Below are 21,934 nucleotides of genomic sequence, written 5' to 3' on the forward strand. Positions count from 1 at the left end.
TGTTTGTTCTGGTATTTTATAACAATTTATCTACTATACTAACAATATTTGTTTTTCATACAACTACAAGCAGGGAAAAATATTAGTGTTTATACAAACCATAAAATTATAGTGGGACTATTACACCTGATGTTTCTGGATGGTTTATTGGCAGACTTATCAGACAATCCAATTTTTCCTCCAACTGAACAAGGTCTGGAAGTAAAAAGTTTTCCAGTCAGAAACGACAAACACAGATGGAATTAATCATACAGAATCAGGGCAGATTTACTTCTTTCACACAGTTTTTGGTAACAAATGAGATTCATTACAGGAAGAGGGATAGAACCATCAAGTACACAATGTCAAAAGGCTCACTTTTAAATTTTTTGTAATTAAATGACTTTCATTTGTTAAAAAAAAAAACTAGTAACACTTGCCAATCCCACCTAAAATATGGGAAATACTGGAAAGGTTCTCAAGGTTAAATTTTTTCTAAGAAGCTTTTTTACTTCTTTTAAATTTAGGTAAGGTCAAATTAAACAAGCTAAACAAGTTCTGTGATTGGACAACATCATAAAAGCTTTGACTCATATTTTGTGGGGAAGAAACTGAGAATGGAGATGAGGGAGATTAACTGATATGCCACACACGTCTATGACCTGCAATCCTCATAGAACTACTAAAACAGCTAGAGTTTTGAATAATGCTATAAGAGCTCCTGTGGATAAGCAAGACAGTCAATGTCTTTCTATGCTCAACCCAGAATCCCTATTTTTCAAGTTTTTTAGAGCAACAAGGTTGTCATCCAAATGCTTTACACAGGAACCTACTAAGACCTTTTCTACCATAATTTGGATAGCTAAGTAATACTGTGTCTTTGTGGAATCACCCACAAGTTTGCCAGAGTTAAATGACTATTTTTTTGAAATGACAAGGGCCTCCAAAAACTGGTGCAAAAGAAAAACAAAAGGAATCATTTGGAAATAAGAAGCTAAAACAATGGGAGAAAAGCTGCCACTGGGGAAAAAATGAAAACAAAAGGAAAGCCCCCATTTCTGTGTGCCACAGTTGAGGCTATGAGACAGCAGCAATAAAGGCCTACTATACCCAGAGAAGTGGGTATTTTAGTGGGTTTTCTACAAATATTTCAAGACACTTGGGGTCTAATGGGCTCCACAGATTTCTGTGTGCATAATTAGTTTGTGGAATATCATCCCCTTTATCCTAATTTACCCACATCCAGACCCAGAAAGTGAAAGGGACACATTGCTATGTTAACAGCAGTGAAGGTCATTTTCCCTGATTTGAGGGGCTATGGTAAAAGCACCCGAGGCTTCTATCCTTCACATAATTGGCTTGGCAGTGAAAAATCAAAATCAAGACCACTTCACTATGTTTTAAGAAAAGTTGAGCATTTTTACTGGGTCTTCAAGTCTGGGCCCCACAGTCCTCATAGGATATCACTCTCAGCTCTGCACTGATTTCTACCCTGACTTTTATGGAGGGCTTGCTCAAGTAGCCTACTGTAGCCAAGGTCTCACTCCAAAGCTACCTCTCTAAGGTCTAAGGTTACTACGGTAGAGTTTTATACAACAGTTTTCCTTAAAAATATTCCACAATTTGTTATTCCCAAACAAAATAAGATTATGCACCACTCAAGAGAAATTGGTTAGTCATTCTGAAGATGTCTAAGAACTATTTCACTGCCAAAGAACAATTCTCAGTTCATATTCTTTCCTTCAATTTTTGTTTGTACATCCACACTGTGGTTCATAAGTCATGTCTCCCACTGTCTGACAGTCAAGTCAAGAGGACTTGGACTTATACATCACTTTCCAGCAGCTGGATGCATTCACAGTTTGGTGCATACCAATGTGTATGAAAATAGGAACTTCACTTCCATCTTAATCTGATAATTCAACATCAGAGTCTTCAGATTTGGCTTTGGCAAGTTCTTCATGTACCTCCCTCACCATGAGAATACGTGTTAACATGGTATCCAGGGTACCAGGGTCTATCGGGAATGTGGAGTACCACATGGGGCTATTCGGGACACAGGAGCGCTCAGGCTGAAGGTAAAACACATCATTCCTCTGCTTCACACTTTCAGAACTATCCACAGAAAACAGAAAAAAGAAAGAAAATTGAGGATCAGAGAGTACAGAATATACGAACTATTCTTTAATAAATGGCTCTCAACTTCTCCCCACTGTGACCCACAGATAAACAACATAACCAGAGAGATAAGTCTTTAAGCATTTACCTCCCAGGAGTAACATGTAACATTATAACTGTATCTTTTGTCATACACTCAAGCAGTCACAATGGATTGGAAGTAAGTATGTTAATAGGAGACAAAGTATAAATCACAAACTTTAGCCCTTATAAGAGTAACAAAAAAAGCCAACCCATATATGAGACTATGGCTGAGAACCACATATCCTATGTCCACAGTGTCCTAAAATGAAACCTTTTTTTTTTTTTGAGACAAGGTCTGTAGTTCAGGCTGTCCTTGAACCCACTATGTGGCCCAGGGTGGTCTTGAACTTCCAGTGATCCTCCTGCCTCAGCCTCCTGAGTGCTGGGATAACAGACGTGCACCACCATGACCGGCAGCCTAAAATGAAACCTAAGGGTACTATATACCACTGGACAAACAGAGCCAGTATATTTCTCTGGGCAAAAAGTTCTTTATCTATTATGGATCATAGAATTTTAAAATAAAAAACTTTCTCTAAGAAAATGAACAATTAAAATATTTCAATTCCTTAAAAGTTGTTTTTCTACTTACAGGTTTAGCAAAACAACCTCTCTTTAGAATTTCTTTATTATATAAATAATAGATCACTATAAATTTAGCTATTACATAAAGGTTGAGCAACACTTGTAAAGATCAAATAGCAGCAGTGATTCTTGCTTTTAAAGAGATTTTTTGGGGGCTGGGGATTTAGCTCAGTGGTTTTGCTGCCTGCTATGCAAGCGAAAAGACCTGAGTTTGATCCCTGGTACCAAAAAAAAAGAGAGATTTTTTTTTTTGGAAAAAAAAAATCAAGGTAATTTATTCCTTAGTTCAAAATCTAGGCAGATATGAGAATGAAGAAAAAATGAAAGTGGAGGAAAATCTCTAAGGTCATAGGCCAGATACATTTCTGATGTTCAAGCATCTAAAATCCAACCTATGTTACCTGAGTTTTGAGATGTACTGTATCTAGCATGGAGGACGGTCACTTACCATTTTGACAGATAAAACTCATAAAGTCGAACTGGGCATCTCAGTGGGTTGTCAGTATTCTCTGCCATCTCCACACCCACTGGTACCTCATCGTCTTCATTTCGTTTCCTTTTGCCAGTAGTTAGTTTATCTTAAGACAGGAAATGATAAATCAAAGAATTATTTTAGAAAGGTCTATTATTCTTCAATTGTCGAGATACCCAATAAGCTTTGCTTCATAGCCAGAACTCTACACCATTCCTCTTGCACTCACACTCATTCAACAAATATTTATTTGGCTCCTAAGTGCTAGATTTACAGCACTAAACAAAATAGTCTTGTATCATGAGAAAAGGCACATTTCTTAGGAAAAATTTTCAGTAATCGTCTGATAAAATAAGAATGAAACCTTTCTCACCAAAAGACTTTTGCAGAGGCCAAGAGTTACTACAAACAAGCTAATACGAAAACGAGGAAAGCAGCCTATTTCTTTTCTACTTTTCCATTCAATCTTCAAGAAAACATTAGGTGGACCCAAGAATCCAAGAAATTAGGCTTTATTTTGATTTATACCTTTGTTTTTTGAGCCAGGGTCTTGCTAAATTGCTCAGGCTTGGCCTCCACCTTGAAATTGTTTCACCTCAGTGCCATCACACCACACCCGGCTTAACAACTGCTCTTGTTGGTTGAGGAATTTCCTCAGCTTCCTGCATCATTACTTTACAAAATTCACCCCAGTTTTCTACTTAGAAGCCACTTACATAGAAAGACTTTGACCATTATTTAGAAAACAAGTGGAACTTATTACCAACCTTGTCAAACACCTAATTAGAAAAATTCCCTGAGAATCTATTCTTCCTCTAATATATTTTTTTTAGGGGGGGTAGCGGGGATCGAACTCAGGACCTTGCTCTTGCAAGGCAGGTGGCGGAACCACTGAGCTAAATCCCCGGCCCGTCCTCTAATATCAATTAAGAGCACAAAGTGTATTACAAATTAAGGAAACTAAGAAAACAGGATAAAGACAATTAGGTGAAAGAGAGAGTCAAATATTTTTTAAAGTAAAGAAGTAATTCTAAGAAGTTTATACACAATTGCAAATTGCATATTATTTACAGATTTTAGTTTCAGAAATTTTGATTTTTACCAGGTGCAGTAATGTGCACTAGCTACTCAAGAGGCTAAGGCGGGAGGGTGACAAGTTCAAGGCCAGCCTGGCAACTGAGATATTGTCTAAAAAAAATAAATAAATAAAAATTGACATTCATAAATCACATTTCACTCCTAAAAGTAACTCAATTTTGAGACTTTCAGATCTTATGGTTCTGGTCAAAATTAATAAACTTAATTTCGAGTTCTATGCAACCAGAAATGTTACAATAGCACCTCTGTTCATGAACTCAATTCTCTCCATGAATCTGGTTGCAAATCTAACTGGATGAGAATGGAATCAAATTTCCCCATAAGGTCAACATTGAATTTGATTCAGTTCTTGTCCAACTCAGTTTGTAAACAGAATCGAGAAAAGAATTAAAGTTCATGAACCAAGGTATCATTATATTTATTTTTATTTTGACACACGGTCTTGCTATGTAGTTCAGGGTTGGCCCTGAACTCACTGTGGAGTCCAGGCTGGCCTTGAATTCACAAGGATCCTCCTGCCTCAGCCTACCAAGTGCTGGTATTACAGGTATGTACCACCATACCTGGCCCAAAACATTAATTTTAGAATATTAAAAAGAAACTCTTATTTAAACAGGCTATTACATCAGAAACCATCTAAATAAAACTGCCACTGTTGACTTTAGTTTTACTGTATCAACACAATATACTGTAGGCCAGCTTTTAAGGTGTTTCAGAATTTTACAGTATTAACTAAAAAAAAGTGCTCTGGTCTAAAAATTATTTAGGTACTAAATATTAAACAAACTAAACATTAAATCATGTTTATTTTAATGAGCAGTTTATCTGGTGATTGTAAATAAGTGATTTTCAACCCTGGTTGTGCATTTAAATTCCCTGAGTTTTAAAATATAGATTACTAAAAATAAATAAAAAAATAAAAAATAAAATACAGATTACTTAGGTTTCATACAAATAAACCAGTCTTTTTTTTTTTTTTTTGGGAGATAAGGACTCACTCTGCAGTTCAGGCTATCCTTGAACTCACTATATAGCCCAGGCTGGTCTTGAACTCTCCAAAATCCTCCTGCCTCAGCCTCCAGAGTGCTGGTATTACAGGCATGTGCCACCACACCTGGGTAAACTAGTATTTCTAATTTAAAAGCCAATAAAAATACTTTGAAGAAAGGGATTCCTCTCATACTGAGCCAAGCCTTTAAACTACCCTTGACAATAAAGAAAAACATCTAAGTGTTAAAAGAAAGCTACAATATACCTTTTTGTGTGTAGAATTTACAATTACTTCTCCGCAATAACTGTTTCAGTACTTAATGAAATTTCTAATAGTACATCACAGACTACCACACACCTGTTTCTGACTCCTGCTTCTGTAAAGGTGGGAAGAACCTCAGATACGTCATCTTGGTACTGTACTTTAGAGTCCTGGTCCGTCTCATCACATGGGCAAAGGAAAGTTTCAAGTGCTCAGTAACATTCTTTAGTTGAAAGTATTTGGTATTGAAAAAAAGGAGGGTGTTTAAGAGGACAATTGGCGAATAAGCGCCCAGCTGTTTGCATTCCCACAAATGCTCTTCTTCAATACGAGAGAACATGTAACCTGTTAAACAGAGGAGGGTAAAGAAACATTACTGAGCTCCTGCTACACAGTGCTACATAATCTCTCAAATTCTAAGACAGGCAGATATGAGAGAAAAACATGACTGTTCCTCTCTTTTCCCTTTAAACAGAAGAAACACCATAAAGAAAAAGGCAGAGGATTCTAAGTAGACAGTACATCCCTGAAAACAGTTCCAATCTATTATTATTTCAGATCAGGGTGACAAGCTTTCCTTGTGAAGGGCCAGAGAGTACATATTTTAAGCCTTGTGGGCGACAGAGAATCCGAACAACTTTGTTGTGGAAAATAATGAGCCACAGGGCCGGGGATTTAGCTCAGTGGTTCCACCAATGCCTGCCTTGCAAGTGCAAGGTCCCAAGTGCAATCCCCAGTACCAAAAAAAAAATAAGGAGCCACAGATGATACATAAAGCAAAGAGAAATGGCCATATGCCAGTAAACTTTGCAGACTAATTTAAATTTCATATATTTTCATATCATAAAGCATTGCTTCCTAATTTTTTTCTAACAATTTAAAAATATGAAATCATTTTTAACTAATGGACTACAAAAACAGGAAAGATGGGCCAGGGATTTAGCTCAGTGGTTCTGCTGCCTGCTTCGCAAGCACAAGGACCTGAGTTCGATCCCCGGTACCAAAAAAAGAAAAAAAAAACAAAACAGGAAAGAGGCCAGATTTGGCCCACGGACAACAATGTGCAGTCCTGTCAGGATCATTAAGCCATCCATCAACTGGTTTGGTAGGCAAGATCATTAGCAGGCAGATGCCCTCCCTACCATCATCATTTTAAAAATCAATTTATATTAACAATGATGATTTATCTAAGATTTTTCTTGAAAAGTAGAGGTGTACCTCTAGTAGAAGTGTACCTTTAAATGCATTTCCTAAAATGCCCCTTAAACGCAGGTCTTTTTTTTTTTGTACTGGGGATCGAACTCAGGACCTTGCGCTTGCAAGGCAGGCAGCGGCACCACTGAGCTAAATCCCTGGTCCCAGGTCCTTCTTAATGTGTTCCTTTCTCAATCCTCCTTCTTGCTTGCTGCTTCTGCATTCTATTCTTGGGAGATTATCCCAAATGTGACTCTATTACTTCCAAATCTACCTCCCTAGCCCATTCTCTGAATGCTAAGTACATCAAACCACTATGCTACTTAGAATGCTTAAAAGGTGCTCAGCAGTTCAAAAGAAAAGGAAATTAAATTCCTGAGCACCATGCTCAAACATCCAATCACAGCCAAGGAGTCTGAAATGAAAAAGGAACTACACACTTCTTTGATTGGTTGATTGATTGATACTGGGGATCAAACTCGGGTCCTTGTGCTTGCGCAGCAGGATATGATACCACTGAGCTAAATCCCCAGCCCTTACACACTTCTTTGATAACAAAAGGTCAAAGATAATTCAGGGATAAAGACAGTTCAGTAAAAAACTACTAGAAAAGGCCTACTGCTAGCACGTAGAATATGTGGCAATGAATGGTAGTGTGTAGCCTTATTGACCCTACCAGATAAAGTGGTTTCTAAAAAGATAAATGTAACCTCCATTATTTTTTATTTTCAGCAGTTACATGCACTGTATGGGAAGATACAGTTTCCTAAAAAATTCAACAACAAACCAAAGACTTTCTTCTCAAATATATTATAAATCAGGACAAACATAACATATAATATAATCAATATTTACAAAGATAACCTCAAAACAAGCAATTTTTATAAAGCATATCATAAAAACAATCAAAATTTAAAAATCCATATTACCATTCGGAAGTATTGTGGGTTCCCATATTTTCAAAAGTTTGGTAAGTTCAATCATAAATCTGGAATAGGGCTCAGTAAAAATGTTATCTATCCTACCATTTTCAAACAGGTACTAAAAGAAAAAAGAAATATGTATACATATTGATACAAAGAAAACACACTTAGAATATAGTTTTCCCTTCATTTTTCTCTTACAATATCGTGAGTCACGTAAAACCTTTAAGTATTTTAATGATGAAATGTAATAAAAATATATGGTGAATATTCAAGTTTTATTTTAAAAAATGCATTACAGTAAGACACATTGCCATTAACCCCCCACCATGTACTACCCTCACTTCAAACACACTTATCTTATTGTTCCTGCCACTTTCTGAAGTAGTTCTGGAAGGCCTCTTTCATGAAGTGTTTTTACAAGGTGTGGTAAAAATAATATGGTGAATGCTGCTCCCCAGTGCCATCCAATGGAAAAGCAGGCTCATAAAAACATTATGGTGTGTCCTCATCCACCTTATTCACTGGATCTGTCACCTTGTAATTTCTGACTCTTCTCCGAAGTCAAAATGATCATGAAAGGTAAATGTTTTCAATTCATTCAGGACCCAAGGCAACCACAACATTGCAACTAAAAACACTCATTAATGGTAATGTGCCTTTTACTGTAATAAATTTTTTAAAAATTTAAACATTCACTGTATATACTGTCACTAACACTTGGTATGAGGAAATTTCTCAATCTTTCAAATATTTATTGGTAAAAATTTTCCCTGATTACCCTTGAATACTTTTTAATATTTGAGGGACAGCACAACACAGTGATCATAATCACAAACCCTGACCCTGCTTCTTGCTATAACTGAGCCTTTAGGCAAATTATTTTACTTCTGTGTGACTCGAGTTCATCATTGAGAAATGTGTTAATAATTTCTACACTTTATAGGGTCATTCAAACAGTTAAATACATTAATGTATGCAAAAGGTTTATGTTAATGAATAGCATATATACTAAATGATTATTAGGTATTACCTGGTACCTTTTGTCTCTGAAGTCACAATTATTTTTTTCTATTAGTTGCCTATTTCTATCTTTTGCCAGTTTTATTATTAGCGTATGTTTTACTGATTTATAGGTACTTTCTCTATATGTTGGACAGGAATTCTTGGTTACGAATGGTAACACCATGATCTAAACAAAGAAATACTCAATTTGAGCAGGGTATGGTGTCTATGCCTTGTAATCCTAGCACACAGGAGGCTGAGGCAGGAGGACCATTACGAAGTTCGAGGCCAGTCTGGGCTACAGAAGAGAATTCAAAATCAGCCTGATTTAATACCCTGGGTATCAACAACAACAAAAGAAATAATTTGAGTGAAGAGTGGCAAATAGACACAAATCAGATGGCTAATGGGTCTATTAATAGCCTTAATTAATATGGAGGGTTTTTTGGCAATATGTCATAAAAATAAAATAAAAAGTTTCTGTGTTGGACCAGGGATTTAGCTCAGTGGCACTGTGCCTGCCTCGCAAGTGCAGAGTCATGCGTTTGCTTCCTGGTACAAAAAAAAAAAGTTTACGTTTTTACTCCAGAAATTCCACTCTCAAGAATTTATCACAAAGAAATAGCCTTTGTGTAACATGTGTAAAGAGATATGCACCAGCCAATGTGGTAGTACATGCCTGTAATCTCAGCACTCAGAAGGCTGAGGCAGGAGGATGGCTCTGAGTTCAAGGCCAGCATGGGTTACCTAGTGAGTTCAAGGCCAGCCTGGACTATATTGTGAGACCTTGTCTCAACACAGCAAAAAACAGAACAACAACAACAAAAAAGATATGCACCAAAGCACTATTATAGAAAAAAACCCTTAAAGGATACCAATAAAAAGCAACATTACTGGGCCGGGGATTTAGTTCAGTTGTTCTGCTGCCTGCCTTGCAAGTGCAAGGTTCTGAGTTCGATATCCAATACCAAAAAAAAAAAAAGTAACATTATTGTATGTATTTATCATAAGTATGCATGTATCATAAATATATGTGTATTATAAATCATGATACAAAGCTGTTTATTAAGTAAAATAAACAGTTTATAAAAATATGTAAGAAATGATTTTTTTGGTTTACATTTTCTTCATTGTCCCCTTTCCCAGCTAAAAGTTATAGTCAAAATGTTGGTTACTACAGTAGAATTCTGTTTCTTTCTTTATACTTTTCTGTACTGTAAAATTATCTTGTACTCAGCATAAGTATTTTCTAATGAGGAAAAAGTAAACAAGTTTGAAAACAATATAAGTAACTTTGTAAAACCTTATAATTAAGTGTTTTTTTTGGTCAAAATCGATACTATTCACAATATTTATTGCCTATAATAACCATTTGATAATTATTTAAGTTTTAATACCATTTTAACATAAAGCTCATTAATTTAAAAAATAAACAATATAAATACTCTATAAAAAATTTACAGGCTTATAACTTGCTTTACACATGAAGAATATATCTTAGTGAACTGCCTGATATGTACTCAAATGTTTTGGCTGAAATCACTGCAATACACATGTATGTTCTGAATAAAGCCAAGACAGCAGAATACTAATAGCCACCAGAAAACATCATATTTGATATTTGCATTGATAAAACTGTCTTTAAATCTGTAATAAGTACAATAATACAAACTCCAAGAGCACAGATATGTCGAAGCAAAATGTGGTTCACAGTAGGTGCTCAACAAACTTTTGCTGAAAGAAAACTGTAAAAAGTCCACTTTTTTCATTTAAAAATATTTTTAAAAATAAGAACCAAGATATATCATGTACAGGTACAAACACCCAATGATAAATGTAAACAAATCGTATACCTAAAGTGTACCAATAAAATGTACCGATAAAATTCATTTAAAAAAAAAAATTTTTTAGGGCCGGGGATTTAGCTCAGTGGTTCCAGCGCCTGCCTCGCAAGCGCAAGGTCCCAAGTTTGATCCCAGGTACAAAAAAAAAAAATTTTTTTAGTCTAAATAATTTGATTGCATCAAAATTGAATGGGAGCTTATAACAACAGTGTCATTCAATTGTGGGAAAATGAAGGATGACTATATAATTAGGCTACCAGTAAGAAAAACTGTTCTTCTGAAATATCCTTGCAGTACTGGGTGCTGTGGCACACACCTGTAATCCCAGCACTGAGGGAAGCTGAGGCAAGAAGATCCATAGTTTGCCTCCTGTCTGGGCAATGTATCAAGACCCTGTCTTAAAATAAAAAATAAAAAGAACTGGCGATGCCCCTCAATGGTACAGCATCCTGGGCTTAATCTCCTGGTATTGGAGAGAAAAGCGGTGACTGGAAAGACAGGGAGAGCGAGAGGGACAGGGAGAGGCAGAGACAGGGGAAGGGAGGCAGAGACAGAGACAGAGACAGAGGTCCTTGCAGTATGTACAAAAATTAATTTCAGATGGATTAAAGATGTCAATATAAAGAAAGCAAGTATTTAAAAATTAAGGCTGGGGTTTAGTTCAGTGGCGCTGCGCCTGCCTGGCAAGCTCAAGGTCCTGAGTTCAATTTCCGGTACCAAAAAAAAATTTTCTAAGAATTTAAGAATCCAAGTAAGAAGACCATACTGAGCAACACAGAAAACCCAGAAACTATATATATTCTTAAGTAACCTGAAAATCTTTTATTTTTTTTTTCCGGGTACCGGGGATCAAACTTGGGTCCTTGCACTTGCAAGGCAGGCAGCGGAACCACTGAGCTAAATCCCCGGCCCACCTGAAAATATCTTAATATTGAAAAAAATATATATTCTTTATAAACAAATTAAAGCAGCAATTGATAAAGTAAATATAAAAATACTGAAATGTGGGGGTTTTGCTTTTTTTTAACCCCCATCAGTGTTAGATATAATCCCACTTCTGGGTATTTACCCAAATGATATGAAATCCATTTGTCCAAGAGATGCCTGTACTTCCATGTTTACTGCAGCACTATTCATAACAGCCCAGTTATGGAATCAGTGTAAGTATCCATATACAGATGAAGAGATATAATAAACAGGGTACCGATACACAACAAAATACTACACAGCTTTTTGGGTACGGGGATCAAACTCGGGACCTTGTGGAGAACATTATTTTAATTGAAATGTACCAGGTACAAAAAGATAAATACCAAATGTTCTCACTTATATGTGACTTCTAAAACAGCTGAATTCTGGATACTAAATTACAGTTAGATAAGGGCAATTAGTCTAGGTGTGCTATTGCAAAGTACAGTGACTATAGACAATAAAAATGTACCGTACATTTCAAAAAGCTGTAAGAATTTTGAAAGTTTTCATCATAAGGAAATGTTTGAGGAGATATCTTTAAATTGATTTAAACAGTATGCAAATTACACATGTACTGATACATTTCAGTGTATATACTAGTACATACATTTATTATGTTTTTATGTACAAGTTATAAAATAAATTAAGGGCTGCGGGTAGTGTTCAAGGATAATGCTTGCCTATCATACACAAGGGCCTAGATTTGATTCCCAGCACCATAAAATAATTTTTTTTAAATTTTACAACTAAAAAAGAAAAATATTTTTAAAAGATTTAAGAAGAACAGGGGAAAAACTGAACTCATACAAGCAGAGAGCAGAATGGTGGTTACCACAGGGTGGGAGGAATGCAAGAATGATAGTATGATGCTTCAGCTGAAGAGAAAAAGTAACTTTTTTTCTCTTTCTTTGGAAGGTCTATTGCACAACATAGGGCATATACTTAATAGTGGTATATAGTACATTTCAAAATTGTTAAGAATAAATTTCAAATATTCTTATCATAAAAAGTAATTGTAAGGGCCGGGGATTTTGCTCAGTGGTTCCAGTGCCTGCTGCACAAGTGCAAAGTCCTGAGTTTGATCCCCAGTACCAAAAAAAAAAAGTAATTGTATTCACTGCATTCATAAATTATAGCATCACATTGTACTCCAAATAATTTGTCATCAACAATTTTAAAAAGGAAATATATATGGTATGGATTCTAAAATATTTCTTAACATTTAAATATAAAAATTGCAACTATATTTTTATCAAAAATATAAATATTACTATGATGCACTCCTGTAGTCCCAGACACTCAGCCAAATGAGGCAAGAAGATGGCTTCAGCCCGGGAGTTTGAGGCCAGCCTGGGTAACATAGCACGAAACTACCTCTTTAAAAAAAAAAAAGAAGGAAGAAAAACACTGATATATTCAATCAAAATGTGTTATTCATAGAAAAGAATGAGTTAAATCTGAATAATGAATTAAATTCTGATTTAATGGAAATCCATTTAAATTTAACTAGATATATGCTGAGGGTGGAAAGAGCAAAGAGAAAAGAGAAACAATATTAATAACTACAGACAACACCCTGAGTAACTAGTTCATTCATACTCTGTAATTACTATGTAGTTTTTGTTACAGGAGAGCTTGACTTAAAGTGACCTGGAAGAATATCCCTCCTGAGAGAAAAGCAACATGCAAAAACATGTGTATGGAACAAGTCCTCATTTTGCTAAAAACTAGGCAAAACTATTAATGAACAGCTATATTCATATTTAAAGTGTGCACAGAAGGAGGCAGAGAACATGCTTCATGCTGCAACACTGGTTACCCAGGATGTGGGAAGGAGAGAGATAAACTTTGTAAATATGCTTCACGGTTTTTAAAGTTACACTGAGAACATATTACTTTTGTAATTAAAACAATACTTTACAGCCAGGTGTGGCGGTTCACCCTTGTGATCCCAGCACTTCAGAGGCTGAAGCAGGAGAATTGCCTGGAGTTCAAGGCTAGCCTGGGCTACATACTGAGTTCAAGGCCAGCCTGAACTACAGAGTGAGACTCTGTCTCAAAAAACAAAAAATAAAACCAATACTTTAAGAACAATGTGATAACAGTTCATATATAGATGGAAGAAAATTTGGCAAAACAGAAAAGAAGAAAATCAACATCTGGATTTCTACCACCTACACATAACCACTGCAAATATATTTAGTGTATTTTATCTTATTATGCATTTCTATGTACTACTGTGTCAACATATAATGACATACATTTAATTTATACTCTAATGCTTTAACATTAATATTTTTACATGTCACTACATCCTATTTTGTAAATAAACTTATTGGCTAAATAATACATTCTTTTATGAAAATACTATGATTTACTTAACTATCACACTTTGGTGGGCACTGACATATCCATTTTTTTTTTTTAACAACGGTGCCTGAACTTTGGAGAACGAGTTCTAAAGAGATGTGCAAAACCTGAGTTACTGAAAAATAATATAAAAGTTTAAAATTACTCTTGAAACATACTCTCAAAATTTTAAGTATGTATTGACTGCTTCAGCTATGCAGAAGAATCTTCAACTCACATCACTCTTAGCATGTGTTATAATTTTTTTGCCCCACTTTGGTTTTCTGAGACAGAATCTTATTATGTTGCCCAGGATGGTCTTGAACTCACGGCAGTCTTCCTGCCTCAGCCTCACAAGTGCTGGGCTTCAGAGATGGGCCACCATTCTTGGCTTGAGTGTCATAATTTTTGGATTTTTGCCAATGTGATAAACAATAATGTATCTATTAATTTAAATTTTAAGAAGTTAAATGAAACCACATGACATATATACGCAACATAGTCATCTATGTCGCTATTTTACCAATTGCTATTTATGCTCTTACAAAATGCACCTCCTGAATTTGTTTTCCTACTAACAAGTCTTAGCTTGTAAAAGGATATATGATAAAGACTTTTAAATCAAGGACAGTGGTGTATTAAGAACACAGGACTAATAGTAGATAACTAATATACATTTTCGTTTTTCAACTTAACTCACAAGTTCTCTCAGAATTATTAAAACTGCAATCAATTTTTTAACATTACTTAATTTGATACCTGCTGAATTCCAAGGCACAAGTATAAGATACTGTCTGGATCATATTTTTCACCATTTGGTCTCCGCACCTCTTGGATAAACTGGCATAAACCCAAACTCAACTCAGCAAAAGTACAGGACAGAATATCTTCCTTCAGCTTTACAGAGCGGACTGTAGAAAGATAGAAAACATTTGAAACATTAACTTAAAATGAACATAGTGGTGGTGCATGCCTGTCATCCCAGCACTCAGAGGAGACTGAGGCAGAAGGACTGCACAAGTTTGAAGCCAACCTGGGACTCACAGTGAGTTCAAGGCCAGCATGAACTGCATAGTGAAACCCTGTCTCAAAAAAATAAAAAGAACATAGTAACATTATTTGCATCACTGACTGCAGCGGTACCTCAATTCACAAATTTAATTTGTTCTACGATTTTGGAAAAGATGACCATGTTTGTGTTTGTGTGGGAAAGATGGTTGTAGTCCTATTTGTCACTGAGGCAGAGCTTGCAAACAAAAGCATTCATGAACTGAGGTATTGTGCCTACCATTGTGGAATAGACTATGGATTAAAAACAGATCTTGATCTCAAGACTTTTTTCAATTAGGGAAACAATGACAATGTAGTCCATATGGTGCAATGGGTAGTATTAGAAGTATTACTTAAGCAGAATTTTATGAAAAGGAAATGAAGGGAACATGTAATACAGAGGAGTCAGGTTAAATTCTGGTGTATGACACTGGGACGCCTCTTAAGATCTTTAAGAGGTGAAGAGTTAAAAAGATTCAACTCCAATTTGGGGAGGCAAGAAGATATCCCAAAGTACATTCAACAAAACACTAGTCCTATGTGAATGCTAGAGAAAACTGAGTTTCTAGGATCTGATAAATTTGGAAAATGCAAGATCCCATGTCTGCCTCTGAAGAATGCCCACTGCCTAAACGCTTTGAGACTTTCTTTCTTTCTTTTTTTTTTTTTTTTTTTGGGTACTGGGGATCAAACTTGGGACCTTGTGCTTGCCAGGCAGGCAGCAGAACCACTGAGCTAAATCCCTGGCCCCTATCTTTTTTTTTTTTTTAATGTTTAACTTTCTTAACTTAGATTTGACCACGAAACACTTCAAATAACATAAAACATCCTCATACATTTAGAAATGCTAGAATAAAGTATCCCATCTTCTAGGCCACAAAAGTGAAAAGGTTCAGAAGACTTAACTGTATAGGAGAAAAGCAAAAATAGGTGTGAGAAGATAAAACTTAGCCTCACGTATCATATTAAGATTTTGAAGACAATGAAAAACAATTTTGAATAGGGCAATTATCTCATTGATTTGTAAAGCTTTTACTGCAACAGGCTGATCTATTTTGTGAGTTAGAATTAATAATTAAAATGCTGGACTGGGGATTTAGCTCAGAGGTTCCAGCGCCTGCCACGCAAGCACAAGGTCCCAAGTTTGATCCCCAGTATCAAATACTCACAATAATAATTAAAATGCTGTTTCCAGATACTGCTCTTCTGCATTTAGACAGGAATGCACATTTTCAAAGATATACTTGGCCTCCCCTGTGTTGACTCTGCATAAGGAAAGTGTAAGCTTACAAGAGCAAGGACCATTTTTTTGTTGTTGTTGTATTAAATTCTTTTATTGGTACATTGTAGGTATACAACACAATTACATTTCTCATTGGGAATTGTACCTTTATATAATGCATCTTGGTTCTTATATTTTCCCCATTCCTAGCCCTCCCTTCACGCCCTCCACCCTTCCCTATTTACAAAGACTTTATTTCCATTTTTTCCATTTCTCATCATTTTTTCCTTTCCCTTCTTTCCTTTCCCCTGCCCCTCCCACTACCCCTACCCCTTTGGACCTTTTCTTCCTATTTTGCATTATCGATTATTCATTCTAATAACTGGTACATTTTAGGTATACAATATAATGACATTCATCATTGGAAATTTGCACCTTTACAGAGTCTCTCTTGGTTCTTATTTTTCACCCTTCCCCAGCCCTCCCTTCAACCCCTCCAGTCCTCCCTATTTACAAAGATTTTGTTCCTATTTTTCCATTTTCTCATATTAATCCCATTCCTTTCTATCCTTTCCCCTAGCCCTCCCGCTTCCTTCCCCTTTGCCCCTTTTCTTCCTATTTCACATTACCTATTATACATTTAGTCCTTATTTACACTTTCAGTTTCTCACACTAGAGAAACTATTCGGTATTTACACATGTGTGTCCTATTTATTTCACTTAAGAGTATTGCCTCAATGTGCATCCACTTAGCTATAACTGTCTCTAATTTCTCACTTTTTATGGCTGAGTAGTACTCCATTTTAGAAAAAAACCACATTTTCTTTATCCAGTCTCCAGTTGATGGGCATTTGGGCTGTTTCCAAGTTTTAGCTATTACAAACTGTGCTGCTATGAACATGGGCACACATATATCACCGTGGTATGATTCTTTTAATTCTTTGGGGAAGATCCCCAGCAGTGGAATAGCGGGGTCAAATGGGACTTTCAGTCCTAGTTCTTTGAGGTATCTCCATACTGACTTCCACAGTGCTTGCACCAGTCTACACTCCCACCAGCAGTGGAGCAGGGTTCCTCTTTCCCCACAGCCCCGCCAGCATTGGTTATTGGTTGATTTCATGATAGCAGCCATTCTTTCTGGAGTGAAGTGGAATCTCAGCGTTGTTTTCATTTGCATCTCTCGAACGACCAGTGATGTTGAACATTTTTTCATGTATTTATTTGCTATTTCTACTTCTTTGTCTGAGAAATGTCTGTTCATTTCAGATGCCCATTTTTGGATTGGGTCTTTAAATCTGGGAGGTCTGATCTTTTTAAGTTCTTTATAGATTCGAGATAGTAGACCTTTGTCTGAGGAAGACCAGGTGAAGATTTTTTTCCCACATTGTGGGCTGTCTCTTCACATTGCTGGTGGTTTCTCTTGCTGTGCAGAAGCTTTTTAATAAGAAGAGATCCCATTTGTTAATTGTTTGTGCTAGTTCACAGGCAACTGAGGTTTTGTTCATAAAATCTTTTCCTACACCGATGTCTTCAAGGGTTCTACCTAACCTCTGTTCCAACTGGTTCAGTTTCTATTTTAATATTTTGATCTTTAATCCATTTTGATTTTAGTTTAGTGCATGGTGAGAGATATAGGTCTAGTTTTAATCTTTGGCAAGTTGAAGCCCAATTTTTCCAGCACCATTTATTAAAGAGGCTATCTTTCCTCCAGTGAGGGTGTTTGGCTCCTCTGTCGAAGATGAGATGGCTGAGTGTGTCTGGCGTTGTTTCTGCATCTTCTAATCTGTTCCACTGGTCCTCAAGTCTGTTTCTTTGGCAGTACCATGCTGTTTTTATCACAGCAGCTTTGTAGTATAGTTGCAGGTTGGGGACTGTGATACCCCCTGGCATGTCTCTGTTACCTAGAATTGCTTTTGCTATTCTGGGTCTCTTCTTGATCCAAATGAATTTTTGGATTGTTTTCTCGAGGTCTATGAAGTATGCTGCTGGGATCTCAATTGGAATTGCATTAAATCTATATAGCAGTTTTGGAAGTATGGCCATTTTCACTCTATTAATCCTTCCTACCCAGGAGCAGGGGATGTCTGTCCATTTTCTGATATCATGCAAGGACCATTTTTGATCTCTATGCTTGATATGTAACAGGCATTCAGCAAGTATTTTTTGGATGAATGACTATAGAAATGGACAGGTATTTCCCTTGGCTATGGCCGTTAAGCCTGGTTGTCTTAAATGATATTATCCCTCCTCTCTATTCTTCCCTTGCTTTCCATTTCTTTTTTCCTTTCTTTTCCTTTTTTTCTTTTGGTACCGGGGATCGAACTCGGGATCCTGTGCTTGCAAAGGAAGTGGCGGAACCACTGAACTAAATCCCCGGCCCTCTTTTTTCTTTTCTTGAGGCAGGTTCTTACTATGTTGCCCAGACTGGTCTCAAACTTGTAAGCTCAAATGATGCTACTGCATCAGCCTCCAAGTAGCTGGGATTATAGGTACATGCCACTGAGCCTGCCTACCTTTCTTTTATAAGACGAAGTGCTGCCAGGTGGCTCTGACTTGAATTTGATCATCTGATGTTACAAAGCTAACCACCAATGGTTCAAGACGCCTGAGGGGACAGTTATGCACTTACCACCAGTGGTCCAAGCCAGTGGGAATGTGTTAAAGTGGGTGGTTACAAGCCTCATAAATGTCTACACAAGGAGAATATTTATATAATTTTGGAGCAGAGAGATTATAACTGATCTGCAGGAACTCAATGAGTCAGTCACAGTCCAGTACATCCACTAATTGCTTCAGTACAGAGGGCTGTGTATGTCCCAAGACCAGAAAGAGACTACCTGCAGGTGAAGCCAACAGTGTCTGAATACTAAGGTGTAAGGGACAATATGTAACTGAAAAATGGCAAAAACTCTAGTTACAATGGACACACTCATCTATTCTTACTCCATCTCATTCATTAAAGACTATGTAAGTATAAAACAAAAGATAATAAAAAGTAAAACAGAAACTTAGAACAGGGTATCAAAACCAGTGAAAAATGAAACTAAAGTGGGTCTTACAATTATGTACTCTTTCAGTATGCTGGGAGGCTGAGGCACGAGGAACATAAGTGCAGGCCTAGATTGGACAATTTAGTGAGACCCTGTCAATCAAACAATCAATCAATCAATCAATCAATGTATGTCTGGGGGTGTAGCTCAGTGTGAAGGCCTTGCGTTTAACTGTCAGCAATGCCCACAAAACAAAACAAATCAACTATATACACAAATTCCTTTACTTGAAATGTTACATAATTCCAAATTTCCTCGCAGCTTATGTGAAACCCACAAATACTGCCAGTTACATGGATCTCACTGATAGGAAAAATTGCTACAGAAGTAAGGCTTTTCCGGGTATTTTTCACGCCCCCCCCCCCCCAAATCAACAACAGGTTCCACATGGATTATTATGTAGAGTAGGGCTGAAGACATTGTGAAACATTTGCACAGTGTTGGAAAATAAAACATTCCTTATATTTGCATCATAAACTTGGTACCATAAGAAACAATATTACCTTTTATAATATCCTCTTTACAACTAAGGGAAGGTTATTAATTTATCTTCCTTAAGACACAAAATTATTGATTACAAATTTAAATGAACAGTAATATAATAAATAATTCATAACAAAGAGAGAGAAACTACTTTTACCTCTACTGCCTGCCTCTGAAGATTCTTGAGAGATTGCCTGGTCTTGAGCACTTCCTAAGGGGTCAGAACATGGGCTGGATGAGGCATGTTCACCTCCTGATGAGAAAGACAAATAAATGAGTTGAAAAAATGAAGGGGACATGAGAAGGCAAATCCAAATCTTATTAGTATCACTTTTGGGTAAATTAATGGCCTGACTTATTTATATTTCTCTCACTTAAATTAAGATAAATTCATGTCGTATATTTACCGCCACACTTTATATCCACTTGTTCTTCCTTGGCATTTTTCCACTGAACCCAGTTCTTCCAAGCATTTACCCCGTACATATATTTCAGTGTCATCCCAGATACTGAGCACCCTTGAAAGGCTCCTTGAATAAGACTCCTGGGCTCCACACCCACTATAGACTTCTTCCGTCCCTGTGAGAATTCCAAAAATTTGCAGACTATAAATACAAGTTTTGATCTTTAACAATCAGAGTTCTCAAAGCTGGAAAATATATAAACCTATTAAAATACAAAATTTAGTTTTATATTCTAAAGATTCAGAATTCTTAGAGCTAGAAAGGACATTAGAGATTATCTAACCTAATCCCATGAGCAAAAAGGCAAGAAAGCCAGAAAGTAAGAATTTAAATGTAGATCACATTGTATTAACTAACAACATTTGGATAGTTAATATTTTCTAGACATTAGACCCACCCAGTGAGATATGAATAACTATTACTACCACTTAGGTCCATTTAATGCAACACATAAATGCATATTCTGAACTATAAAACAGACCTCAATAAATTCTCTAACTATAATGGAATTAAACTAGAAAACAAAAACAAAAAGTTGTCAAGACAATCCTCCACCTTTCTGCTTCCTGGACACCATGTACTGAGCAGCTCTCTGCAATGCCCCTCTGCCATGCCATCCTGGTCTTAGAGCCACAGACTATGGACTGAAAGTCCACTTGAGCAGCATTCCTTCCCTATGTGAGCAAGCAGATTCACGCCACACAAGTGGTGCTGTCTCCTACCCCTGCAAAGGCAAGACCACCCAACAATGCCAAGCTGGCTCCACATTTTGCTTTCCCATGGCACATGACAACAGAGGCGAGGGACCTGGTCATAGAGAAGGATAATGCCCAAGGAGAGAAGGGAGCATCTGGACCCCACAACTTCAGACATTAAGTGCAACAGCCCACTCAAGTTACCGCCCTGCAGTCTTCACACAGTAGAGACCAAACGGCTAATCATGTTCCCCATCTACCAACAAGTGAAAGAACATGCCTTGGCTTGGGTGGTAACCACATTCTGGGGAAAATAGAGACAGGGCCCTAAAGTGAAGGAAGGGCACCTCAAAAACACAGGCCCTAAAGCTAGGCAGAAAAAATCATGACTGGATGGATCCCAAGATTGCAGATCTTGAAAAGAAACCACTTATTCAATAAAACAGGAATCTTTTTCTTTGACTCAGTCTTTCTCTGATTGCTCTATTTGACATTATTTTTACCTTTCCATTATCAGGTATGGGGGGGTTGGGTTTTTTCCCCTTTTCTTTTTCTTTCCCCCTTTCAACTTTTCCTCTTCTTCCTTCTTACCTTGCTTTTATTTCATGTTTTAGCTATTTATCTTTTTTGTCTTGTTCATTCTTTTCTATGACTGTTCTCCAATACTATTAATTTCCTTTTATTAAATAGGATTCCCTATGTCACTTTTCTCTCCCCCTTCTCATATCCCATTGATTAATTTTTCAAATTTGGCTTTTTTCATTTTCTGGTTCCCCACCCCTTTACTAGCATAACTACTAAGCTTTATGAATCTCTAGAAAGCTAGTTAACTTTATGCTATTGCTTGCTGCCTGTCCTGAAAACACAAGGACCCGAGTCCAATCACCAGTACCAAAAAAAACTCCAACAACTTTATGCTATTGCTGTTGAATACTGTTGTATTATTGGTAGAGGGAAAGTTGCTCCACTTAGTAGCTATTCACGATAGGTCAATAATGGGTCAATATTTGGTTTTTTATAGTGCTCATATTGTAATTATAGATTGATTCTATGGTTAAAGGTGGTACTTTATTGGTTTTGAGGGTTTATATTCAC

General features: G+C 36.6%; 1 protein-coding gene across 13 annotated transcripts in view; it reads right to left on the bottom strand.

Annotated features, from left to right (window-relative positions):
- Positions 1-127: 127 nt before the first annotated feature.
- The window catches only part of Zmym4 (zinc finger MYM-type containing 4), a 171,752-nt gene continuing 149,945 nt past the window's right edge, over positions 128-21,934 (bottom strand). For 10 of the 13 annotated variants that reach the window (XM_087215310.1, XM_087215308.1, XM_087215315.1 and 7 more), the window contains 7 exons: positions 20,088-20,259; positions 19,838-19,933; positions 14,635-14,786; positions 7,712-7,823; positions 5,685-5,933; positions 3,215-3,344; positions 128-2,094 (listed from right to left, as the gene is read on the bottom strand). In XM_087215310.1, the coding sequence (XP_087071436.1) occupies positions 1,887-2,094; positions 3,215-3,344; positions 5,685-5,933; positions 7,712-7,823; positions 14,635-14,786; positions 19,838-19,933; positions 20,088-20,259 (1,119 nt within the window). In that variant the 3' untranslated portion in view covers positions 128-1,886. Of the gene's footprint in view, positions 2,095-3,214; positions 3,345-5,684; positions 5,934-7,711; positions 7,824-7,869; positions 8,262-14,634; positions 14,787-19,837; positions 19,934-20,087; positions 20,260-21,934 lie in introns of those variants that run through there. The other 3 variants (XM_087215309.1, XM_087215318.1, XM_087215317.1) reach the window with 3 other exon arrangements.

This window comes from Heterocephalus glaber, unplaced genomic scaffold (genome assembly GCF_053883595.1).
Source record: "Heterocephalus glaber isolate CG9 unplaced genomic scaffold, H.glaber_assembly_v1.0 deba00001452, whole genome shotgun sequence".
NCBI classification, from domain to species: Eukaryota; Metazoa; Chordata; class Mammalia; order Rodentia; family Bathyergidae; genus Heterocephalus; species Heterocephalus glaber.